This window comes from Pectinophora gossypiella, chromosome Z (genome assembly GCF_024362695.1).
Source record: "Pectinophora gossypiella chromosome Z, ilPecGoss1.1, whole genome shotgun sequence".
Classification (NCBI taxonomy): Eukaryota; Metazoa; Arthropoda; class Insecta; order Lepidoptera; family Gelechiidae; genus Pectinophora; species Pectinophora gossypiella.
Window position 1 is genome coordinate 4,688,580 of NC_065433.1, and position 20,947 is coordinate 4,709,526.

Below are 20,947 nucleotides of genomic sequence, written 5' to 3' on the forward strand. Positions count from 1 at the left end.
TAGACAGCACAGGACCAGAACGCATCGAGAGGACCCTGTCTGGGATGGATGGGAGGAGGTGGGGAGGGTAGAGGGGAAGGATTTTGCAATAACTCAGAGCGGGCGGACGCCTGTTGTGCATCGATTGCAAACCCTTAGAGCTACCTAATTTTTTGAGCCGAACTATCTACGCATTTTAAACAAACGACCCAATCAGACATCAACAACCATGAATCTCGAAGAAGCGGAAGAAGAACGGGAGATATTTTTTCCGAAGTTGATGCTGACCAGGCGACATCCAATATTCTCAAGAACCAAGCACGGGTACCACTCGGAGCGCATCAAGCGTGCCAAGAAGACAATGGAATCTACAACTCATCAGTGAAGAAGACAAGATACTGGATACCTACGGCCTTGGCGCGTGCAACGGACTGAAGCAAAATCGACCGAAATGTAATTTAATGAGCTTTTGAAAAATCTTTTTTCAAATTTAGAATAAAATTAAGTAACTAAAACGTCTACCTTTTTTATCCTAACGTATTCTTTAAAAAAAGAAGTCCATGGTTCGATTCCCGGACAGGACATTTTAGGAAATTTTTCTAATTGACTGGGATCTGGGATGTTTCTTCAACAAGTTGGGGGTTAGGGTTGAGTATGCTCCAACCCCCTACTCCGATTGTCGAGGAGAAGCCTATACTGAGGCTATGAATGGTTGATTATGTATGACAGCGGGGTGTCGTTCGGCGACTACGCTACGTTACGCCGCGTTGCGTGAGGTCAGGGACTGATAACACTTACTTTAGTCGATGCTGATTCAGTTCGTGACAGGAAACTCTTCAAGATTCTCATTGTAACTTCGTAAAGCTTGATATCTTTTTCTTCAGGCCCCACACACTTTGCCCGGCGCGGCTGACACTTTAACTCACCTAATGCGCGTTTATACTAGCTTCTTTTGTTCTCATTACTTACTTCGATCGACGAACTACTTATAAGATTTATTTTCCCATTTGTTCGACTGTCGAACGAGTGAGAATTAAATAGTCTCACTAGATCTACTTACTGCATTTACTTATCGTGCGCGGTAGGTTTTATTGACCCTAGAACACGGTTTCCCAAACTGTGGGTCGCGACCCACTGGTAGTGGGCCGTGCTTCGACATACCAACCGAGCGAGCCAACGGCCGGTAACAAACTTTGTTCGTTATTTGAAAAGTCATTTATATTAGTGACTGTTACATATTGGTGTCGGTAAAATTACCTAGAAGTGGGTCTCGAGTATTACTTGTGTTAAATGGGTCGTGCCGTAAGTATGGGGAACCACTGCCCTAGAATGTTCTGTACACCCCTGACGACGTGTAGGCTTGAATAATATTTAAATCCACCAGTGAGACTTTAATTCTCTCTAGGTACCTAGTTCGCATTGAACAAATAGGAAAAATAATCTCATTGTACTTCGTCGATCGACTGATGAGAACATACGGAAAATAAAAAATATATGTATGTGGTTTGGAAGACAATAAATAGGTAATAAATAAGTTGGTATCTTGGAACTGGTGTTACGATGGAACCAGGAGGTAGTGGAATTCTTCAATGACTATCAGTAGCAAAGAAAATTATAAATCACTACGTTTAATTAGTAGATAAATGTCTAAGATTGAACACATTCGTTTGTTGCGAAGATTCGTTCGATCATTCGTTGTGACGAGTACAAAAGCTTTGAGTTCGTGTCGAAGTTATTTTAAGATTAAAAAATAAAAATTACACCTATCCAGTATTAGAAAAGCAAATATCACGCGTTCCTCGCCAACTAAGAATGATAAAATGTTTTGTATTGCATAGTTGAGGTGGGTACAGCGATGCATTTTACCCTTGCGAATAGGTGAGCTTTAAAAAAAATATAGTGCGCTTTTCAGGCTACATTTTGCACTCTATTTCTAACAATGGGGCCGTTATGTTCGCGAATGTCATCACGGATTTTGTGATTCTTTCAATGCACATGGTTGTTAATATGCCGTAACAAGTGCACGCGGGCGGCTATCGGTGCATACTAGCAGTCCGATTTTGCACTTTCCGGAAATGACGTTTGAGGCGCGTACACACAGCGCGTGCGTATAGATACAGCCGCAGCCGGTCATTCCATCTATTTCTACCATAGTATTTCCCTCGGGGGAAACAGATTTCCATCCATTTCTGCTACATTATTAGAACATGTTATTTGGTTATGTACCGTCTAAGACTTCGTGTTATTACTACATTGAAATTGCAAAGCATTTAGTATTTATAGTAGAAATGAATGGAAATCTATTTTCGCTGGGGGAAATACTATGGTAGAAATAGATGGAATAACCGCTCGCAGCTACAAAACAGGCGAATGCGGGCATCGCATGAAGAACACACAGATTAATTTTAAAATGCTAATCTAGAATTAGAAGCCAGGGTTAGACGATTAAAAATAAATTTCATCTTTCTTTTTGATTGATTGACGTATGTATTTCTATACAAATTCCACAGAAATGTATCATCGTTTTGACGAATATTGTAAAAAGTATCTCATTTGACTAGGTTGTACTCTTGTATTTCCGTTAGGTGACAAATTCACTTGAACGGATGCCACACCACACCATCTGTAAAGATTCCATTTTGTCCGACATCGTTGTGCGTATTTACGCACTAATAAGTACTTATACGAGTGTAGGTTTTGGGTGAGCTTTAGAGCACTGCAAGTCAACAGAATCATTTTGTGTCATTGCGAAAACATCCCAGATACTTTGTCGGTTTTCGGTGGTACGTATTTTGCAGTGGCACGAATGATATCGATTTCTGAAATTCCCCATTTTACGATTATGTTTTAGTAAAACCGAAAATTGGCTCGTGTACTAGGTTCAAGACAAATTATGAAATTCTGATTATATACTGCCTATATACGTCCCACTGCTGGGCACAGGCCTCCCCTCAATCAACCGGAGGGGGTATGGAGCATACTCCACCACGCTGCTCCACTGCGGGTTGGTGGAGGTGTTTTTACGGCTAATAGCCGGGACCAACGGCTTAACGTGCCCTCTGAAGCACGGAATCATCTTACTTTTTCGGACAATCAGGTGATTCAAGCCTGAAAAGTCCTTACCAAACAAAGGACAGTCTCACAAAGTGATTTCAACAATGTCCCCATCGGGAATCGAACCCGGACCTCCAGATCGTGAGCCTAACGCTCTAACCACTAGACCACGGAGGCTGTTAAATTGCGTTTTTCAAGGACCAAGTGCTTTTTCATACAAAGTCATTTTCGTGTTTTGACGTTTAGTACCTAGAGTTTTTTGACTAGTTGGAAATTAGCCTATCCTAGGTCTATGATTTTAATATTATAGAAACTTGGTCACACAAGTCTCGTGTACATGTGTATTGAGAACGCGTGACTCACATCGCAGTGTCGCGGGTTCGAATGCCGACTCGGGCTCAAAATCACAGAATTCGACTTTAAAAGTTTGAATCATGGATAATTGAAATCGCTTGGTTTCCAGGATATGTGCCCAGCTAATAGCAATTGGCCCGTGAAGTCGGCTTATCTCATTCGTCTAAGTTACTAGCCTACCTAGTAGTTATAGTAGTTAACTACACACACATACATACATACATAAACTCACGCCCGTAATCCCAAATGGGGTGGGCAGAGCCACAAGTAATCAAAGACAACTACACTCGTTAAAAATTTCATCGCATCGGCGAAAGAGACATGTCGGGAATAACTAGGTATATGTATTAGTTCTGACAGCTCAAAAGTCATTAAAATAAATCTACTTTATTTTAACAGAGTAACTAAGTATACTTAGGTAGGTTAGGTACAGGGGGGTTAAAAAAGCCACATCGAAGCAATTCATCTATGAAACCAATATTGCAATTTCACATTTGCGCATATAAAAGTAAGTGCGCAATGCCAGCAAATGTCAAATAGCAATATTGCTTTCTTAGATTAATAACTTCGATGTGGCCATTTTAACCCCCCAGTTACCTTTACGTAGTTAGCGACGAATCTCTACGTAGAGTTATTAAGCAATGAACTTCGGCGTGTGTCGTTTGGGTCGATATCGTGTTGACTGCGTGCGCGTTTTGCGTCAAAGGAACGCAACAGAATAAAACTACAACTGGACAAAACCAACAATATATTTATTTTGACAAAGGAATTTTCACAAAAATATGGAATGTTAAGTTGCTTCTAGATCTTAACCTAATTGACTAGAGTATAGACTGAAAGAGACTGGGCCTCCGATCGAAGATATGTCGCCATAGCCTTATGACATGTTAGGGTGCTTGCACTGAAACGGAGATAAGCGGACTGCCCCTGTAACATGCTGCTCGGATATCGCGCGATGCGATAAATCACCTAACGCTATTGCCTTCGCGACAAATAACCCAAGTGTATCGGCGCATTTACCGCAGCGCGCGTCATATCCGAGCTACATAATACTTACAAAAAATAGTGACTAATTGTGTAACTAAGTTTCTATCTTTGATTGACAACTGGTTGTCAATTTATTGATATTTTAGCCAATCAAATTGAGGAGTTCTGTCCATTACGATAGAAACTATATATGATTCGTAGGTACTCTAGTAATGAGTTCATAGTTGTGTAGTCAATGTATTTTTTGTAAACAACCAAGTTTCTTTTGAATGTATGCTACGGGTGCTGACGTACTTTGCTAGGCACACTAACCTATATATCATTACTTCCAAGAGATTTTCTTCCGCTCAATACCGGTTCAGTTAGTGCTGCAAAGAACTTTAGGCTTTTAGCCCTTATTTTAAGACTAGACTGTTAAATAAAAAGCTTAGTAGGCTAAAAACCTATAAAGCCATTTAGTACTTGCGGCTAGGCTAGGGTTAAGCCTATTCAAGCCTATTGGTTATAAGCCTAAAGGCCTTAAAAAGGCCTAACCTTGTTTAAGACTAATTTAATAAAATAAGACGCTCAAAAAGCCTATGAAGCTCTTAGACCTTAAGGTTATTTAGGCTATACATACAGTCCCTTTCTCAAGTAAAAAAAAGTAAAAGTGTGGGTGGGTACAACAAACTTTAAAAACATATATACCTACACAAACACTGTGAAAAATTGATTTATTGTTAGATGCACAACTAGCTAACTAACTATGAATATTGAAAATAACTTCTTACTATCAATTAGTATGGAAATAGTCTAATAATTATAGTAATACGTAACAGCACGTCCCGTCAGCCCCATACAAATTACTTACGCCAGAAGAACCGATTTTTAAGGCCAATATCATGTGTGAATTTTATGTAGCTCCAATAATATTATATACATACGTATCGAATTGATAACTCCCTTTTTTGAAATCGGTAAAAAGGCTTTTACTAAAAAATTATAATAAAGACTCCAGTCCCAAAAAGCCTACTACTTTAAAAAAAGCTATAGGCTTTTTAAAAGCCTACTACATTAAAAAGGCTATAGGCTTTTTTAAAGCCTACTACTTTAAAAATGGCTAAAAGTTTTTTAAAATGACGAAGCTTTTAAAACCCTATTTTACTGGTCTAGTCCCAAAAAGGACTCGGTAGGCTGAAATTTAGGGCTAAAAGCCTAAAGTCCTTTGCAGCACTAGGTTCAGTTAAAACTCACTATAAATCTAAAATTCTTAATTCTATTAAACTTACACAAAAATATCTTCCTCATTTTTACACCTAATTGCTACTTCAACACCGTCTATGTAAAGTTTGAAACAGTCTAAGTGTTAGTGTATGTTTTTACAAAGTTTTTTATAAGTAGGTATGGCTAATTTGAATTAAGTAAGAATACGTGAATTTCGAAAATGCTAAAATGTATGCAAAATCTATACTTTTGAAATGCCATTAATACCTACCTACGTGTCAACATAAAAAGGCGAATGTCCGTTTGTTACAAAACGAGGAACAGTTTAAGTCTAAAGTTGCATAAGTAGATATTTAAACTATTCTGTAGGTTTCGTCCCTTATCTTAGTATTTGCACTCATAAACACAGACATTTTATATAACGGATCACATCCAATAATGGGTATCCTAGCAAAATAAATAACTAAGTGTAAATATAACCATAAAAATACACAAGTAAATAGGTACAACAATAAATAATAAGTACACGTAACATTGCACGGCGAAATCATCAAATTCATAGGTCACTAATAGTCTAGGTAAAACATTTACATACCTACCAATAAAATACTTTTTCGTCTTCTGAAAAGTATAATCACAAAAACGATTTTTGCACACGATTTGGTTACTGTTACATTTTGTTCTGGACTCGTCTTCTTCCGAGAAGATCCGTCGAAGATAGGTACTCTTAATTCACAATATACTAACACCCGAATTCTAAGATGTTAACTCCAACCTTCCTCGACAACGTTGTCAGTGGTGGCGACCTCAAAATTGGTATACTTATACGGCGCCTCAACCTTAACTCAAGCTTACTCCAATATGGTATGAAGTATTTGTTTTCGTATTATTTTTATATTGGTGCTAACACCATCTATAAGTTATATCTGTCATTTTCTTATCCGCCGAAAAGGAAAGGGACGGGTAATCGACAAGCATAAAATTTATGGAACACACGTCTTTTTTAAGCACAAATTTAAAGCAAAAAAAATTTTTTGAAAATTTTTTCACACTTCAAACGGTTTGCATACCAGCGAGATACCATTTTGATTCGCCTGGGTTATTCATTCATTTACTCATTCTTCGTAAAATTAAGAGCTGTCAATCATCCGTCCCTTTCCTTTTCGGCGGATAAGAAAACGACGGGTATAACTTAAAGTAAAATTAGGAGGTGTCTGCAGGAATCGGGGCCATTGGCAGTATGATATGCTCGACTTCAGTGAGTAAAGTCCTCAAGTCGAGGACGTAAATGTCAACTTAAAATACTATAACTTAAAGCATAATGACGAAGAGTAGATTGAACATCTTAGAATACGGTAAGTGTAAAGTATAAGACACACTAACTACAGCAACATTTGCACAATGCACACAAATGTCAAATAGCACAATAGTGCTATTATTATATATTATAGCACAATAGCACAATAGTGCTATTTGACATTTGTGTGCGAAAAAGCAATAGCTTTTTTAGATGAATTGCTTTGATGTGGGGGTTTTACCCTTCGTTTTAACCCCCCAGTTGTGGGAAGAAGTTGCAAATAGGTAACCAAAGGCAAAGAGGCGAAAAAGGAGGACAAAAGCAAGAAGAAAGGAGGTGAAAGGTGGGTTATTCAATGACGGCCAATCTTACCAGTTAGGAGCCGAGTCCGGAACAAGGCCTGCGCTACAAGGTGTTGAATAAAATTACATATTCTAGAGGTACATAAACGATAATAAGAAAATGCATATTAGAAATTGGACGGCGAATGTAAATAAGGCCGTATTAGTGTTTCACTGACGGACTGAATTTGGCGGACATATGGAATGAGAGGGCTTTGCCCAGAAACTGACTATCTAACCCAGTCCAAGATATAGTATAAGGGGTTATTACCAGTAATCGGGATAGGTAGTGCCATTTGCGAGATTTGTCTTAACATGGATATGCCTCCTAAATCTTGAATCTCGAAACACAATATTCGTATTTTTATTAAACATTTATTTTCATTTTGTGAATTATTCTAGTAATTTGTATGTTACGTATTTGTATTATTATTTTTTGTTTACTTATGATATCTCGAACAGTTAACTTTTGTTTGTATTAAATAAAAAATCAGAAGAAGACGATATAATGATGTAACGTCATCTCGCAATCTCAAAAATATCAGTTGTCATATCAATATTAACTACAACATTCAGGGTTATTGACCCCAAATGGCACTACCTATCCCGATCACTGCTGATTACAGTACAGTACCCAATTTGCCAAAAAAATGCAAATTGCAGGGGCGGAAGGCAAGAGGGAAACCACTGCCCTATTTTTCCCTAAAAAGTAGCATGGAAAATGCTGCACCGACAAGAGCGTGGCTCTTAAATTGATGATGACCCAATTTATGGGGCCCGATGTAACCGGGATTGGCGAAGAAATCCTTGGGTGTCGGGGCGATGAAATTGATTTCATGAAATGAAACAGCAGTGTCTTTTTCTTGTGTTGTATTATGAGAAGAGAGAGCGGAAGCTCCGGGAACGAACGTAATCATAAAAGTGTTTCCATATTTAAAAATCTCAATTTCCATATTTATAAGTTTTCAACATTCGGACATTGAAATAGCTCATAGGGTGGAGGTGGCTACGATTTCACCAGTCAATTTCCACCTACACCCGATACGTCTGCCCGATGATTTGAGTAGTGTAATAAGTCCTTTACGAACATAATAGATAGTGTAGATACCAAGTCGAGCTCTCAGCGGAGCACTAAATACGGCCATACAAACATTAAGAACGGTCTTCAACATCTGAAAATACATTTTGCAAGAAAATTAACAAATACAAGTACATATAATTTTATCGATTCATGATAAACACATCAAAACAAAGATCATTGTAGTACAGGAGGGTCAAAAAGGCCATAACAAAGCTAATCATATGAAAAAATAATACTGCTATTCAACATTTTTTGACATTGCGCAGTTACGCAAATGTCAAATAGCAATATTGCTTTTTTAGATGAATTGCTTCGATGTCGCCTTTTTAACCCCCAATTTACATTCTTTATGTTACACAGAAATCATTTAGTTGTTCGAAAATTACATAAGTTTAATGAACACAAGACAATATAAGGTACATAGTTATACAAGGCTATTTAAGTAGGTACAAGGGTGATGTTATTTCTAGAAATATTTGGAAAACGAAGAAAATTATTTCTTTACTAATTACGTAATTATCTATGTTTATTTTTAGTATTGGCAACACTATCTCGTGCGACTACCTCAAAGACCTTGTATAGAATAGACGGAGCATATTTAAGACGAAAGAAAAACATAGGTTTTGTCTTTCGCACTCATGTGAGCCGTCATAAGTTTAAAAGAGATAAATATACTATCGTCGTAACGTCTTTTGTACTCACGTAGCGGGTTTGTTATAGAAACGTACCTATAGTATATGTTTTTGTATCAGAACCACTAGTGCCGTTCCATGTCTTTATCGACATTATTATCGGCTAAATATTTCATGTTAGTCCAAGATCTAAAAAAATATACATTACAAATTGAATGATTAATTAAATACAGAAATAACGACCTAGTATCCATACCTGGGTGGGTAGAACCACAAGTACTTAAATTAGTTAAAACGATACCTATTTGTACCCTGATAGAAAGATACCTAAGAAGAACCGTACGTTGCGGTGACAGATTCAGAACCACTTATTCAACGTAATTATCATGGACAAACTTGTTAAAGGTCAATTTATCATTTTTGAATCTATGTCATTTCGCAAGGTGTTATGGCCGAGGAGGTCGAGGACGGTCCATCTAGTCCACATATACTATAGTATAATTTTAATACGACATTGCGGCCACCCTTTGGTTGCTATAAATCACATACCTACCCTTTTATAAAAGTTAAATACACGTTTTTCATTGACTTGACCGGAAATCGAATCGGCTCTCGATACAAGAAGTAGACGACCTTCTAGTATATTTCGGGGATTATCTCAATGCGATTAAAGAATAAAAGCACTTCTTTATAAGATTTTTATTCAATATAGTTAGAATACAATGACTACGAAGCACTGAACAATTCCGACTTTTGGTGATAAAAAAAAATATTTCCTCTTGTTCACTTTCTTTAGAAGTGTATAGTGTCGGCTCTGGTCGTTATAACTTTACCTGCAAGAATGGCACATATTAACGTGGAGCACACAAATACACAAGCATTGCATGTTTACACATTGCACATAGAAGGAATAATCACAGGTAATTACAAAAATAGTTATTCATACTAATTATTTATAGAAGGAATAATCACAGGTATATCACCAAAATAGTTATTCATACTACGTAATTATTTTGTGCAATAGAGAATATTTGTATTGTATTGAAATATTTTTTCCATGCTAATGTAGAATACAAAAACGAAATAGCTGCAAATTTATCTATAAACTTATAACTAAACTTAAACTTACCTTATGTGAGATATGTGAGTGAATATTGTTGGTACTGCATCTCTATGTAATATTTTTGTTTGGTATCCTGCTCGATAGAAAGCAAGATACATCGAAATGTAATTAGCACAGGCTTAAATAAGGAGAAGGCGTCCTTCAGAAGAGAGAATCATCTCGTTTCATGGTGTGAATCTAATTGTTTCTTAATTTCTTGTTTCGTAAATTAGGATGTTTAGGAAATCTGGAAAATACAATATCTTTATGTAATCTTCATCCAAATCGGAAACAGGTCGAAAAATAAATTAAACGTGAATAGAATAACGCAACATGTAGATGTTACATTCAAACATAATATTATGTTATCGACATCAAAGGACAACACTACTTATAATACTTTGGGTACATGATCTGTCAAAGCTGATTAACGTAAAATGTGAAATCAATTATTTGTACAAATGTGACGGCTTTGCTGAAAATATGCGTCTGCATCGTGTTTAGGGCTCAATAAACTTTACAAAAACCAGACCAGGTAATGTATTTCTTGCACACAAACATGTATTATGTGGTCGATAACTTACCCATGGTGAGACATTATTTGATCGTTCTCCATTATAACACCCATTCTACTCTCACAACCAATAGCTTCGCAAGCCATGGTTCATAATGAATAACTATTTCACAGATTTTTTATATAAAAAGTTAAAATAATGTCTCAAAACACCAAAAAACTAACGGCAGGTTTGGTATCCAGCTGGCTACCACAACATCTCAAAACGGTCAACACTGACGTTCTAGACAGCGGTGTTTGTCTATGTTTGTTTCTTTTTTCCACAGAGATTGTTGCCATAGGGAAGAAAGAGAGCTGTGATAGTTTGATCGTCACTCTAAAATATTATCCGTCTATTCTATACAAGGTCTTTGGACTACCTACACTACAAACTGCCGATATTGCACAAAAGTTAACATTAGACAACATACTTATCGTTAACGTAGACATTACAAAAATAAATCAACTATTGTCAGTTTTAGGTTAAAGTTCGATGACAAACAATGGAGGGCTGTAGATTTAAATTGCCTAAATATTGCTTTTTACGAGCGAGAACGGAAGAACAGGACACAACGCAGGAGGTGGGACGTCACTATTACTTTATTAACCATGAATCATTTGGTCTTTCAGCGACCTTAGCGAGGGTTTAAGGCTTATTTATGCTCTCTACGATTGAAGGGAAACGTTAGGTACCTGTTAGTGCGGCATAAACTTGCGTATCGCCTTTGGAACGGCCTCCTTACGATCCGGAGGTAACGTCTCCCGTTCGTATTCCGGTGGGGACATACCATGAAAACCCTGGTTGTGGACCCTGGTTTGGTAAGTACATTACGGAGTGATGACCCGATAGTCCGAAAGTAAGATGATCCGTGGCAGGCACGTTAAGCCGTTGGTCCCGGGTACTTACTGATGATAGCTCGTGGTTACATGAGCCATGTCGGGGCCTTTGGCGGGTCAATAATAACCCTGACGCCAGGGTTGCCGATGTTGGTCGTCCACCTCACAATCGAAGAATCGATTTTGTGTACACATGGAATTCCATCAATTATACTTCTGTCCGTCGTCGGGCGCGGTGTTCACTATAAAATATTCTGTCGGACCCTCCCCCCATTTGGACTTTACTCGAATTCGATACTAACGCAATACGCAAGTTTTTTGTTAGACGTTCGTACCTACCATATACAACTCACAAGTATAAGTATAATGCGAGTTACATTTCACATTCATTCATTTATCATTTACTATAAATTGATAAAATCAAGGGTATTATGTATTACTTTCCTAATTAATACTTTATATTGCTAAAGCGATAAGTAAACTAGTACAATTCAGGTACCGAGTAGTGCTCAACTTACTTATGACGATATTACTTTAATATTATTTAGATATCACGTGATATTTTATCTATTTTGCGACATGCTGCTGCCGTTACTGTGAGGTACGTGATATAAATTATACAGGGTGTTAGTGATATCATAACGAAAACTGAGAGGGATGATTCAGACCATGATTCCGACTTAATATCAAGTGGAATTTTATATCGTAAAAGTATTTAAAATAAAACAGAATTAAAATAATTTAAAAAAACACGAAAATTCTACTTGATATCAACTCAGAATCATAGTTTGAACCATCCCTCAGTTTTCGTTACGATGTCACTAACACCTCGTATATGGTCCAAACATGAATTCAGACTCAAACAGATTTTAATGGTTCAGTGGTTCTGCCGAAAGAGCAGTCGATTTAGACATTTATTCGTTCAGTTACTGTTTACGTTTTTTGAATTCCTTAGTGTTTATACTTACTTAAACCTATCTATTTTAATTAAATTATTTCAAGCCAAGTCGAATTTCCGAGTACAGTTATGATATGCCCCGAATTGGTTCAATTTGTAGATTTAATTTTGGAATTTCAATTTTACCCATTGATCTGAGATAGCCTTATCTTTAGATATATATTTTTTTCGATTGTGTAATGTAATTTATCATGATTAATAAAGCAACATTGGTAACGTGTAGTTTGGCAATGAGGTTTAATCTACAATTACTCTACTTATTCTAAGCTAGGGTACTTAACTATACATCGTCGTCCACCAACCAGGTAAAACGCTTCAAACATAAGACTTTTGATCACAACTTTTTTTTTCCCCAATTCTTCTCTAAATCTATAAATTCATTTCAAATACTTAGCTTACAATTCATGCTTTTAAACAAGCTAAAAAGGGACTAGAAATGAATAGGCGTCATCAATTCATCATCTCACTAACGTATAATCCATCCAACCACCATCCATTTGCATGGGGTCCGCTTACCTAACCTGAGGATTTGTCAGGTCCGGTTTTTTACAGAAGCGACAGCCTGTCTGAACTTTCAACCCGCGAAAGGAAACCAGCCCAATGAAGGCTAAGTCACATACCTCCGAAACGCATTTCTTGGGAATGTGGTTCCTCACGATGTTTTTCTTCACCGCTGGGCACGTGATAATAATTTATAATCCAAACATGAATTCGAAAATCATTGGTTTACCCAATAGTTTGACCCGGACCTACAAGGTATAACGTAGAACCCGTGCCCAGGGATACGGGTGAAGACCTCAACGGTTGCAGAGGCGAAGATGGGAGCCATCGGTACAGCAATGCACGACGGAAGGGTCAAGTCACAGGGACTGTCAGTACTAATCAGGGGCGGACGAGTACGGTGTTGAAATAGACTACTCTGGACGTCATCTCACTCACGTCAGTCAGACAGAGTGCTGCGGGAAGGGGGTGGAAGGCAAGAGGGAAACCACTGCCCTATTATTCCCTAAAAAAGTATCATGGAGAATGCTACACCAACAAGAGCGTGGCTCTTAAACCACTGACGATGATGAGTTATGTGGTATAAATAGAAAATCTCAACTTATTCAGATTACTTTGACTAGACTTAGCTAAAGTAAACTAAAGTTCAGCCTAATCGGGAGTGTAGGTGTAAAACGGACTCACGATCAGACTAAACTATCACCATATCATGACCTTAATCTAGTTTGTATATACTACACAGAATAACCACAAAATATTATGACAATTAAGTACCGATGTCTATTTTTAGCAGTTTAAAGTAGTTCGCACTTTGGATGCGTTTTCGTACTAGTTAATTTGCGTCGTGTCATAGAGTAAAGAATATTGCGTATAGTAAACCAACAACAACAACAACTTTTCACTCCGCACCAATTTGTATCGGGCGTCGGGCTAGATTTACCTTATCCCCTCTTTATCTTACTTTAGTTTAAATGGCCGAAAGCTGCCAAGGAGTAAGAGAGAGCGCGCGCGGATTGTCTGTCTCTCTCTGCAGAGGGTCATGCATGTACGAACATTACTACGACGCCCAAAGTGCGTGCTCTCAATCTCTCATATTCCTATAGTACTTCGGATTGCACGAAAATAATTCGTACGAAAACGCGTCCTAAGTGCGACTTGCCTTAGACACTTGCGAATTAAGCTAATCATTATGTATCTTGCTACGTTGTACCGGTGCTCAGTAATGCCTGGAAGGCATGTCCCCGTGGTAATGGCGTCTCACACTTTCAAATAAGTCACACAGGGTTACCATTCCACAGTAAGCGTGTATAACTTACTCGAACGCGTGCGACCCCTTCTTGAACCTAAAAACGCCTTAGCTAGAGTTCCGCTACTGGCAACTACATTTTTTATATTATAAATAACAATTAAGTCTAGAAACCGATAACTACGACACTAGAGACGGCATTCGAGGTACTTATGAATTAAATGGAGCTATGTTTACATTCGCTATTGGGATGCTATACAAAATTACATATACACTTTGGCAAAAAATAGTATTTTATAAGGCGTAGTTTTATCTTATTAAGACTGAAATGTATAGTTGATTTTATTTTACTAACATGACTTTATGGAAGATTTGCCTTGGATCGCATTCACTTGACCGGACAAATAGCGAGTCGTGAGGATTCTGATCCAGGACGAATCACATCGCTGTCCGATTGTTTATCCGCCATTTTGAATTTTGTAGTATTTGTTATTAATTATCGCTTAATAATGTATGGCTCTTACACTAATAGTGCATCGTGTTGCCGACTATTGAAGCTTATACCTATTTATTATTATTTACAAATATCATGTACTTTAGTCGTCCATATCCATAATACTGTATTAAATTGCCATAATTTTGTCCAAAAATTTGCATCATATTGTAACGTCGAAAAACTTTATTACTCAATACATTCGAAAACACAATGAAATTCATTTCAAAAACATTGCTAATACATATTGCGTTACGTCATACATACACATATAGTTTAAAAAAATATGAAATAGTATATAATAATCTTTGATAAATTGATCGGATGGCGACAGTTTTCATTCAAGCTCGCTTCAAACATCTTAACCAATGCTGTAAGGAATAAAATAAGTTGGCTTAAAAATAAAATAAGATAGATGTAAAAATTAAAAATATTTTTAGATAAATGAAGACAGTGGCCCTGATTTCTGCTAACACCTCCTAATTTTATTTTAAGTTGTACCTGTCATTTTATTATCCACCGAAAAAGAAAGGAACGAATAATTGACAACTGTTAATTTTAAAAAGAATAAACAACCCGGGTGAATTAAATAGGCATCTCGTTGATATACAACCCGTTTGACGTATGCTGTCAACTTTATTCTGTCGGGTCATTGCCAATGTAAAATTATGTTGTTTAAGATTTCTGCTTAAAATTGACGTGTGTTCCATAAATTTTATGCAAGTCGATTACCCGTCCCTTTCCTTTTCGGCGAATATGAAAATGACAGGTATAACTTAAAATAAATTTAGATAGCGTGTACTGGAATCAGCACCAGTATAACTAAGGATGGCATCAATAAATTAATCTCAGCCTTGAGACTACCCTCGAAATCATGTCAATGTGACAGTTCTTATATAAAAACAGGGACTTGAGCATGACCTTGACTGCAGTCTCAGCTGAGATTAGTTTTTTAATACCACCCTAAGTACGTTATATAGGCAACCTGTAGTCATCGCTTAAGGTATGCTTGCGGTAAGGGACGGGCGGGATAACTTGACAATACAATACAATACAAATACACTTTATTGCACCAAAATAAAAAGAAATAATTACAAAAAGTCTCTTAACTAAGTACATGGCAAATGGCGGCCTTATCGCTTAAAGCGATTTCTTCCAGACAACCATAAGGTGAACCATACTTGTTCTATTCATCAATTTACTCCCGTGAACATGCTGATGATATATCTAATACCATTCTTTCAATATCTCATCTTATACCGGAGTTATAAATAGTTAAAGTCAGTGGTGGGGAAATGCTCTGTCCTATTTTTGCAAAACAACATTTATTATGTAGCTTCGTGGTAGTTTCTATTTCTTTAGGTTTGTTATAATTTACCCTGTTTTTACTTATACCTGTATTGCACCGTCGCCGACTCCAATATTTAGCTAGTTCTTTCACTCTAAGGTTGCCTGGAAGAAATTGCTATTTAGCAATAAAGACCCCGGTTGTGTTTCTCTTGTCGCTTTGTAATTGTTTTTCATGTTGTTTTTATGTGTAATTAAGCGTTTTGTGTTGTATTGTATCAGTCTACTCCTGGCGCGAGCATACCTCAGGCGATGACCGTTCGCGGACTATAATAGAAACTAAGATATAAATGTTATAGAGGAAGCAATAATCGCACGGGTTAAAGGTGGACATTCGAGGGTCATGACTCACAACGTGTGATTATTAAGAAGATATGAATGCATGGGATAAACTGTTTGAGAACTGATATTAGGCAAGGCAAAATACTAAACTGTATAACAATATATATATATTTTTAATATTTAAAGAACGTCTAGGGCCCTTTGCCGAGGTTTTGTTGCAGCTTTTTTCCCCGGCTGTATAGGTTGTGAGAAGTTTGAGACGTTCGTTATGTAAAAATTGACGATTCAAAGTGTAACTATGTTACCAATTGAATAAAGATTTTTTTTGTGGAACATATTGTAGGTTTCTTTACTAGGTGGCTAGACAAATGGGGAGCGCTGATGGTTCCCGCAGTCTGGCACGTAATTTTTAAACACTGTGGAAATGTAAAGCACGAATTTGGAGATTCCGGCGATAGACTTGCGCGAACGACAGCTAAACAGTCGTAGCAGTCAGAGTTAGTCTGTTACAATTATTGCAACTCACAAAAGTCCACCTTGAACTGTTTATTGACCTGACTATACTATTACTATTAATATATCTATAGTAAAAAATAAAAATGCTTACATTTTTGCAGACTTTTTGTTAAGTTTTTGATAAATGGACCCCTTAGCCAGGCTGGATGGTCCTTTTGCGAGGCCCGCGGGACCTCGGGCGAGGGAGAACTTCTTGTCTCGAGGCTCTGGACCCTCAGTCTTTACCGACTGCCCTAGCCGCAGGTCAGGGTTCGGCCCAGTCCACGCCATATAGTCTTCTCTAAAAATGAAAAAATAAATGTAAGTAGGTATAAATCAATTAAGTTACCTTTGCCCCGCAATGGAGCAGTGTGGTGAAGTACGCACCATACACGCTCTGGTTGTTGAGGGGAGGCCTGTGCTTATAACAATAATGTAGGCTGTTTGTTTATGTACCTGGCTTTTATAATAGTATTTTATGCAACAGTTGTATAAGAAGGGTCAAAAAATGCGAGTGGCGTGAGTTGCGATGTGAGCCTTGGCGAACATCGCAATAAGAGACGCCACGAGCATTTTTTGACCTAGTTATACAACGTTGCATACAATACTTTTTCTACGACGACGTAATTTTAAATGAAACAAAAATTTTCCAATTTATTTTCCAACGCGCGGGAAAATGGCGGCAAATGTATACTTTTTTTTTATAGTATATCTATGGCACCAAACAAAGTAAAGGTGCCAGTTTCCAGGTCAAAAAAAAAAAAAAAACAACAACAATGCTTTTTTGGCGACATTATAGTACAGTTACACTTTGTAAACAATGCTTTTATAGGCCATAGAGCGTACACTTTTTCAAAGAGTTTAATTATGTATGTACTTATATTAGACTTTTTGGTTATTTAAATGCCAGATTAAAGTAGAGGAGTAGAAAAAAAAAGTAATATATCTTCAGACACTTTTATCGCCCACTCAGGAGGATTACCATACTTTTGAACTACACGGAAACATTTGTTTTGTTTATAACTATACCTAATAATTTATATTAATTTGCATAAGAGATTCGCACAAGAGCGAGTGATAACATAATATGGTGCTCTCTCTTACTCGTGCTTATGTTTTTCATACTAATAAAAGTAGGTTTTAGTTTCAACAAGTACCGTAACAGTACTCAGTAGGCTGAGTACTGTTACGGTACTTGTTGTACTTACAATCTTTAATTTGCAAAATAATTAGACCAAAATATGGCTATTAATCGATATTATAAATATTCATCTGTAAATTGCTCTATCCTCGTGAGACTCAGTAGTGCTCACCCGGTACTGGCGTGTATTTGATTTCAAGTCAGTCGACTGTCATTGTTCAATACATATTCGAACATAAATAAAATGTGTTGTAGAATGTATCCGAATGTCTCGGGGATTAGCTCCACCATCGCACCAAGACCTAACCGTCTAATTTTTGTATAAAAGTTGGTAAATATAAATATAATTTCTTTGCAACTACTTTTCCTCGGCTGTAGAGGTTATGAGGAGCAAACAAAAATGTAAAAATTGCCGATTCAAAGTGTAACTATGTTGTCTTTGAGTTTGAGTTTAATAAATAAGTAGCTAGATCCATAAACCGACTGACTTCTTCTGTAGCGACATGTCGATTACTGACCGTGTTCACTTAAACAGTGTAAGACAGTTTTTGGCGCCAGCATTAACCCCTTACTGGCGTCAGTAGGTTGAACAACATCTTGCCGAACCGCATCGCACTTTCCTATGCTTAAGAACACTTTATGAACAGTATTTTGCGAGGGCGAGATATCCCGGCAGCTCTGCTCTTTATATCGCTCTGGCAAATGACGGTTCCGTTCTGAGTGACAGAAGAGGATCACAGGAAAGTGAAAGAAAAAAAGAAAAAGATTTAGTAGTATGTTGGATGCCACATTACCAAGATTGAGATATTTTATTAAGCGCGATGCGGTGCGGCTAGATGTATCTAGCCCGATGCGTCAAGGTCACGGATTCAGCGATCGGGAACGTGTAGTAATAGCTTAATAGTGTAATAGCTTTGTGGGCGTAACCATCGTAACCACGATCTCGAGCGACCGCGAGCCCTTCGATCGGGCAGGATGGATTGGGTAATCTAATAACCGCAGAAGTTAAACCCTAAATAGGCTCTTAAGATAAAATGGTGTGATATCACTCTGTGTAGGGTTTCGTTGTGGTGCAAAAGCTTACAAAAGAAGGCTGTCCTTGGGCCCCTGTCGGAGCGAAGGGTTGGGCCCGGCAGCTGCGGCCGCGAACTGCGACTTATACTTGTTCTCCGGTGTCGACCCCGACTTCAAAATTGGCCTGCAATCAACTACACTGTAGTGCAAGTGCTACGTGGGGAAACTCCAACACACACATTTGTGAACACACAATGTACGATCGGCTGCAGTAACACACGTGCATTATACTTCAAAAATAAACTCATTGTCGGAAAACTCTACGGAAAACGCACGTTCCCTTTAATACCTGATTTTGTACTTTAGACGCGTCTCTATGTTACTACGGCCGACAGTACGCTGAAGCAACAAGAGCCTATCTACTCAGTATGTACTAAAAACTAGTTTCTTAACTTATTGGATTCAGAGTTATAACATCTATTTGCAATAATGTCAGTATTACTAACGTTGATCCAAAGCATAATTGTTACTCAAAGGTAATTTTAACATTAAAAGGAGCCAGCGAAACTGCAGCACTGCAGCTTTTAATTTGCAAAGATATAGGTTCTTATGTTTGGGATAAAGCTAAAACGTGCTTAGACTGCACTGTTCACAGAAAATAATCAGATAGAAGAAATAAAATTAACGTCTACTTATATTTTACTAATGTACTTATAATATTATCTCAACGACAAAAATTTTCACAATTCGTAAACAAGGTGAAATACTACGTTAATACCAACCTATTGATAGAAAAGTCTTAATATTTCCGACCTTATTTATTATTCATTAATTCAATGGCAAACTCTCAACCTCTAAAAACGTACTAGTATCGAGCTTACTATAATATAAGTGTGTATAAAAGTAGGTACTATAGAAAATGATGTTAAGAAAAAAACATGCATGCGTGTGTACCTAGGTCAGAACAATTCAACAAAGACTTGAGAAATAAGTAGATACTAGACGCAGTGAGTGGAAATGTAGATAAAATACTGAGTGATATTGAAAGCTAAAATAAAGTAAAATGGTAATGGATGGATGACTAATGGATTAACCAAACTAGTCACGACTAAATCCATGTAACTGGTTGTCAAACTATTGACTATACAAACTAAATCCTGTCTAAACGTAAGGTGCTAATTCCTGTAAACACCATCTAATTTTATTGTATTGTAAGTTATACCTGTCATTTTGTTATCCCCTGAAAAAGAGAGAGACGAATAATCGACAGGCATAAAATTTATCCATATTTAGAAATCTAAAACAACCCTCTAAAAATGTACATCGGCCAATAACTCGACAGAATTAATTTGACAGCATAAGTCAAACGGGTTATTCATTCAATAACTCATTCGTTTTAAAATGAACAGTTGTCAATCATCCGTCCCTTTTCTTTTCGGCTGATAAGAAAATGACGGGTATAACTTTAAATAAAATTAGGTGTCAGTAGGAATAGGGGCTCGTACTCTTTTACAAAATGGGATTTTACACTAACACTCCATGCAGCTGCTTTACTTTACGAAATCTTTGCCTTATAGTGAAAACCATGTAAGCTTATTGAAAAATCACACTCGGTTGTGATTGTTGTTAACAAAACCACGCAATGGACAAGCTAGTTTCAATCCAGGTGAAAATTTGTGGTCTCAACTTTTAGCTGGCACGAAATTAATTCAATTAAAATATTTTTTGTTGAAGACAATCACATAAGGGGGGTTAAGAAGGCCAGATCAAAACAATTCACCTAAAAAAACAATATCGCTATTTGACATTTGTTTGCATTGCGCACACACTTTTATTTGCGCAAATGTTAAATTGAAATATTGCTTTTTTAGATGAATTGCTTCGATGTGGTCTTTTCACCCGACAGAATGGGATTTTTCAAAAAAAAAACAATTTTTTTTACGTGGTTGTTTCTATAAGACGATGAAATACTCATCAAAACTTTGTCTATGTCATTAACTCTACGCATAAGATAGGTAAGTATGTATTTCTTCCTAATTTATTTAATTTT

The 20,947-nt window shown here is 37.1% G+C and overlaps 1 protein-coding gene across 4 annotated transcripts in view; it reads right to left on the minus strand.

Annotated features, from left to right (window-relative positions):
* Positions 1-4,122: 4,122 nt before the first annotated feature.
* LOC126380115 (uncharacterized) overlaps positions 4,123-20,947 on the minus strand; it is a 36,263-nt gene continuing 19,438 nt past the window's right edge. The window contains exons 9-12 of one of the 4 annotated variants that reach the window (XR_007568425.1): positions 18,968-19,081; positions 16,855-17,043; positions 10,964-14,989; positions 4,123-8,860 (exon numbers count right to left, since the gene is read on the minus strand). Coding sequence is in view for 1 of the 4 variants with exons in the window: in XM_050029358.1 (XP_049885315.1) it covers positions 16,851-17,043; positions 18,968-19,081 (307 nt within the window). In the remaining 3 variants the exon portion in view is untranslated. Of the gene's footprint in view, positions 9,762-10,057; positions 14,990-16,850; positions 17,044-18,962; positions 19,082-20,947 lie in introns of those variants that run through there. The other 3 variants (XR_007568424.1, XM_050029358.1, XR_007568426.1) reach the window with 3 other exon arrangements.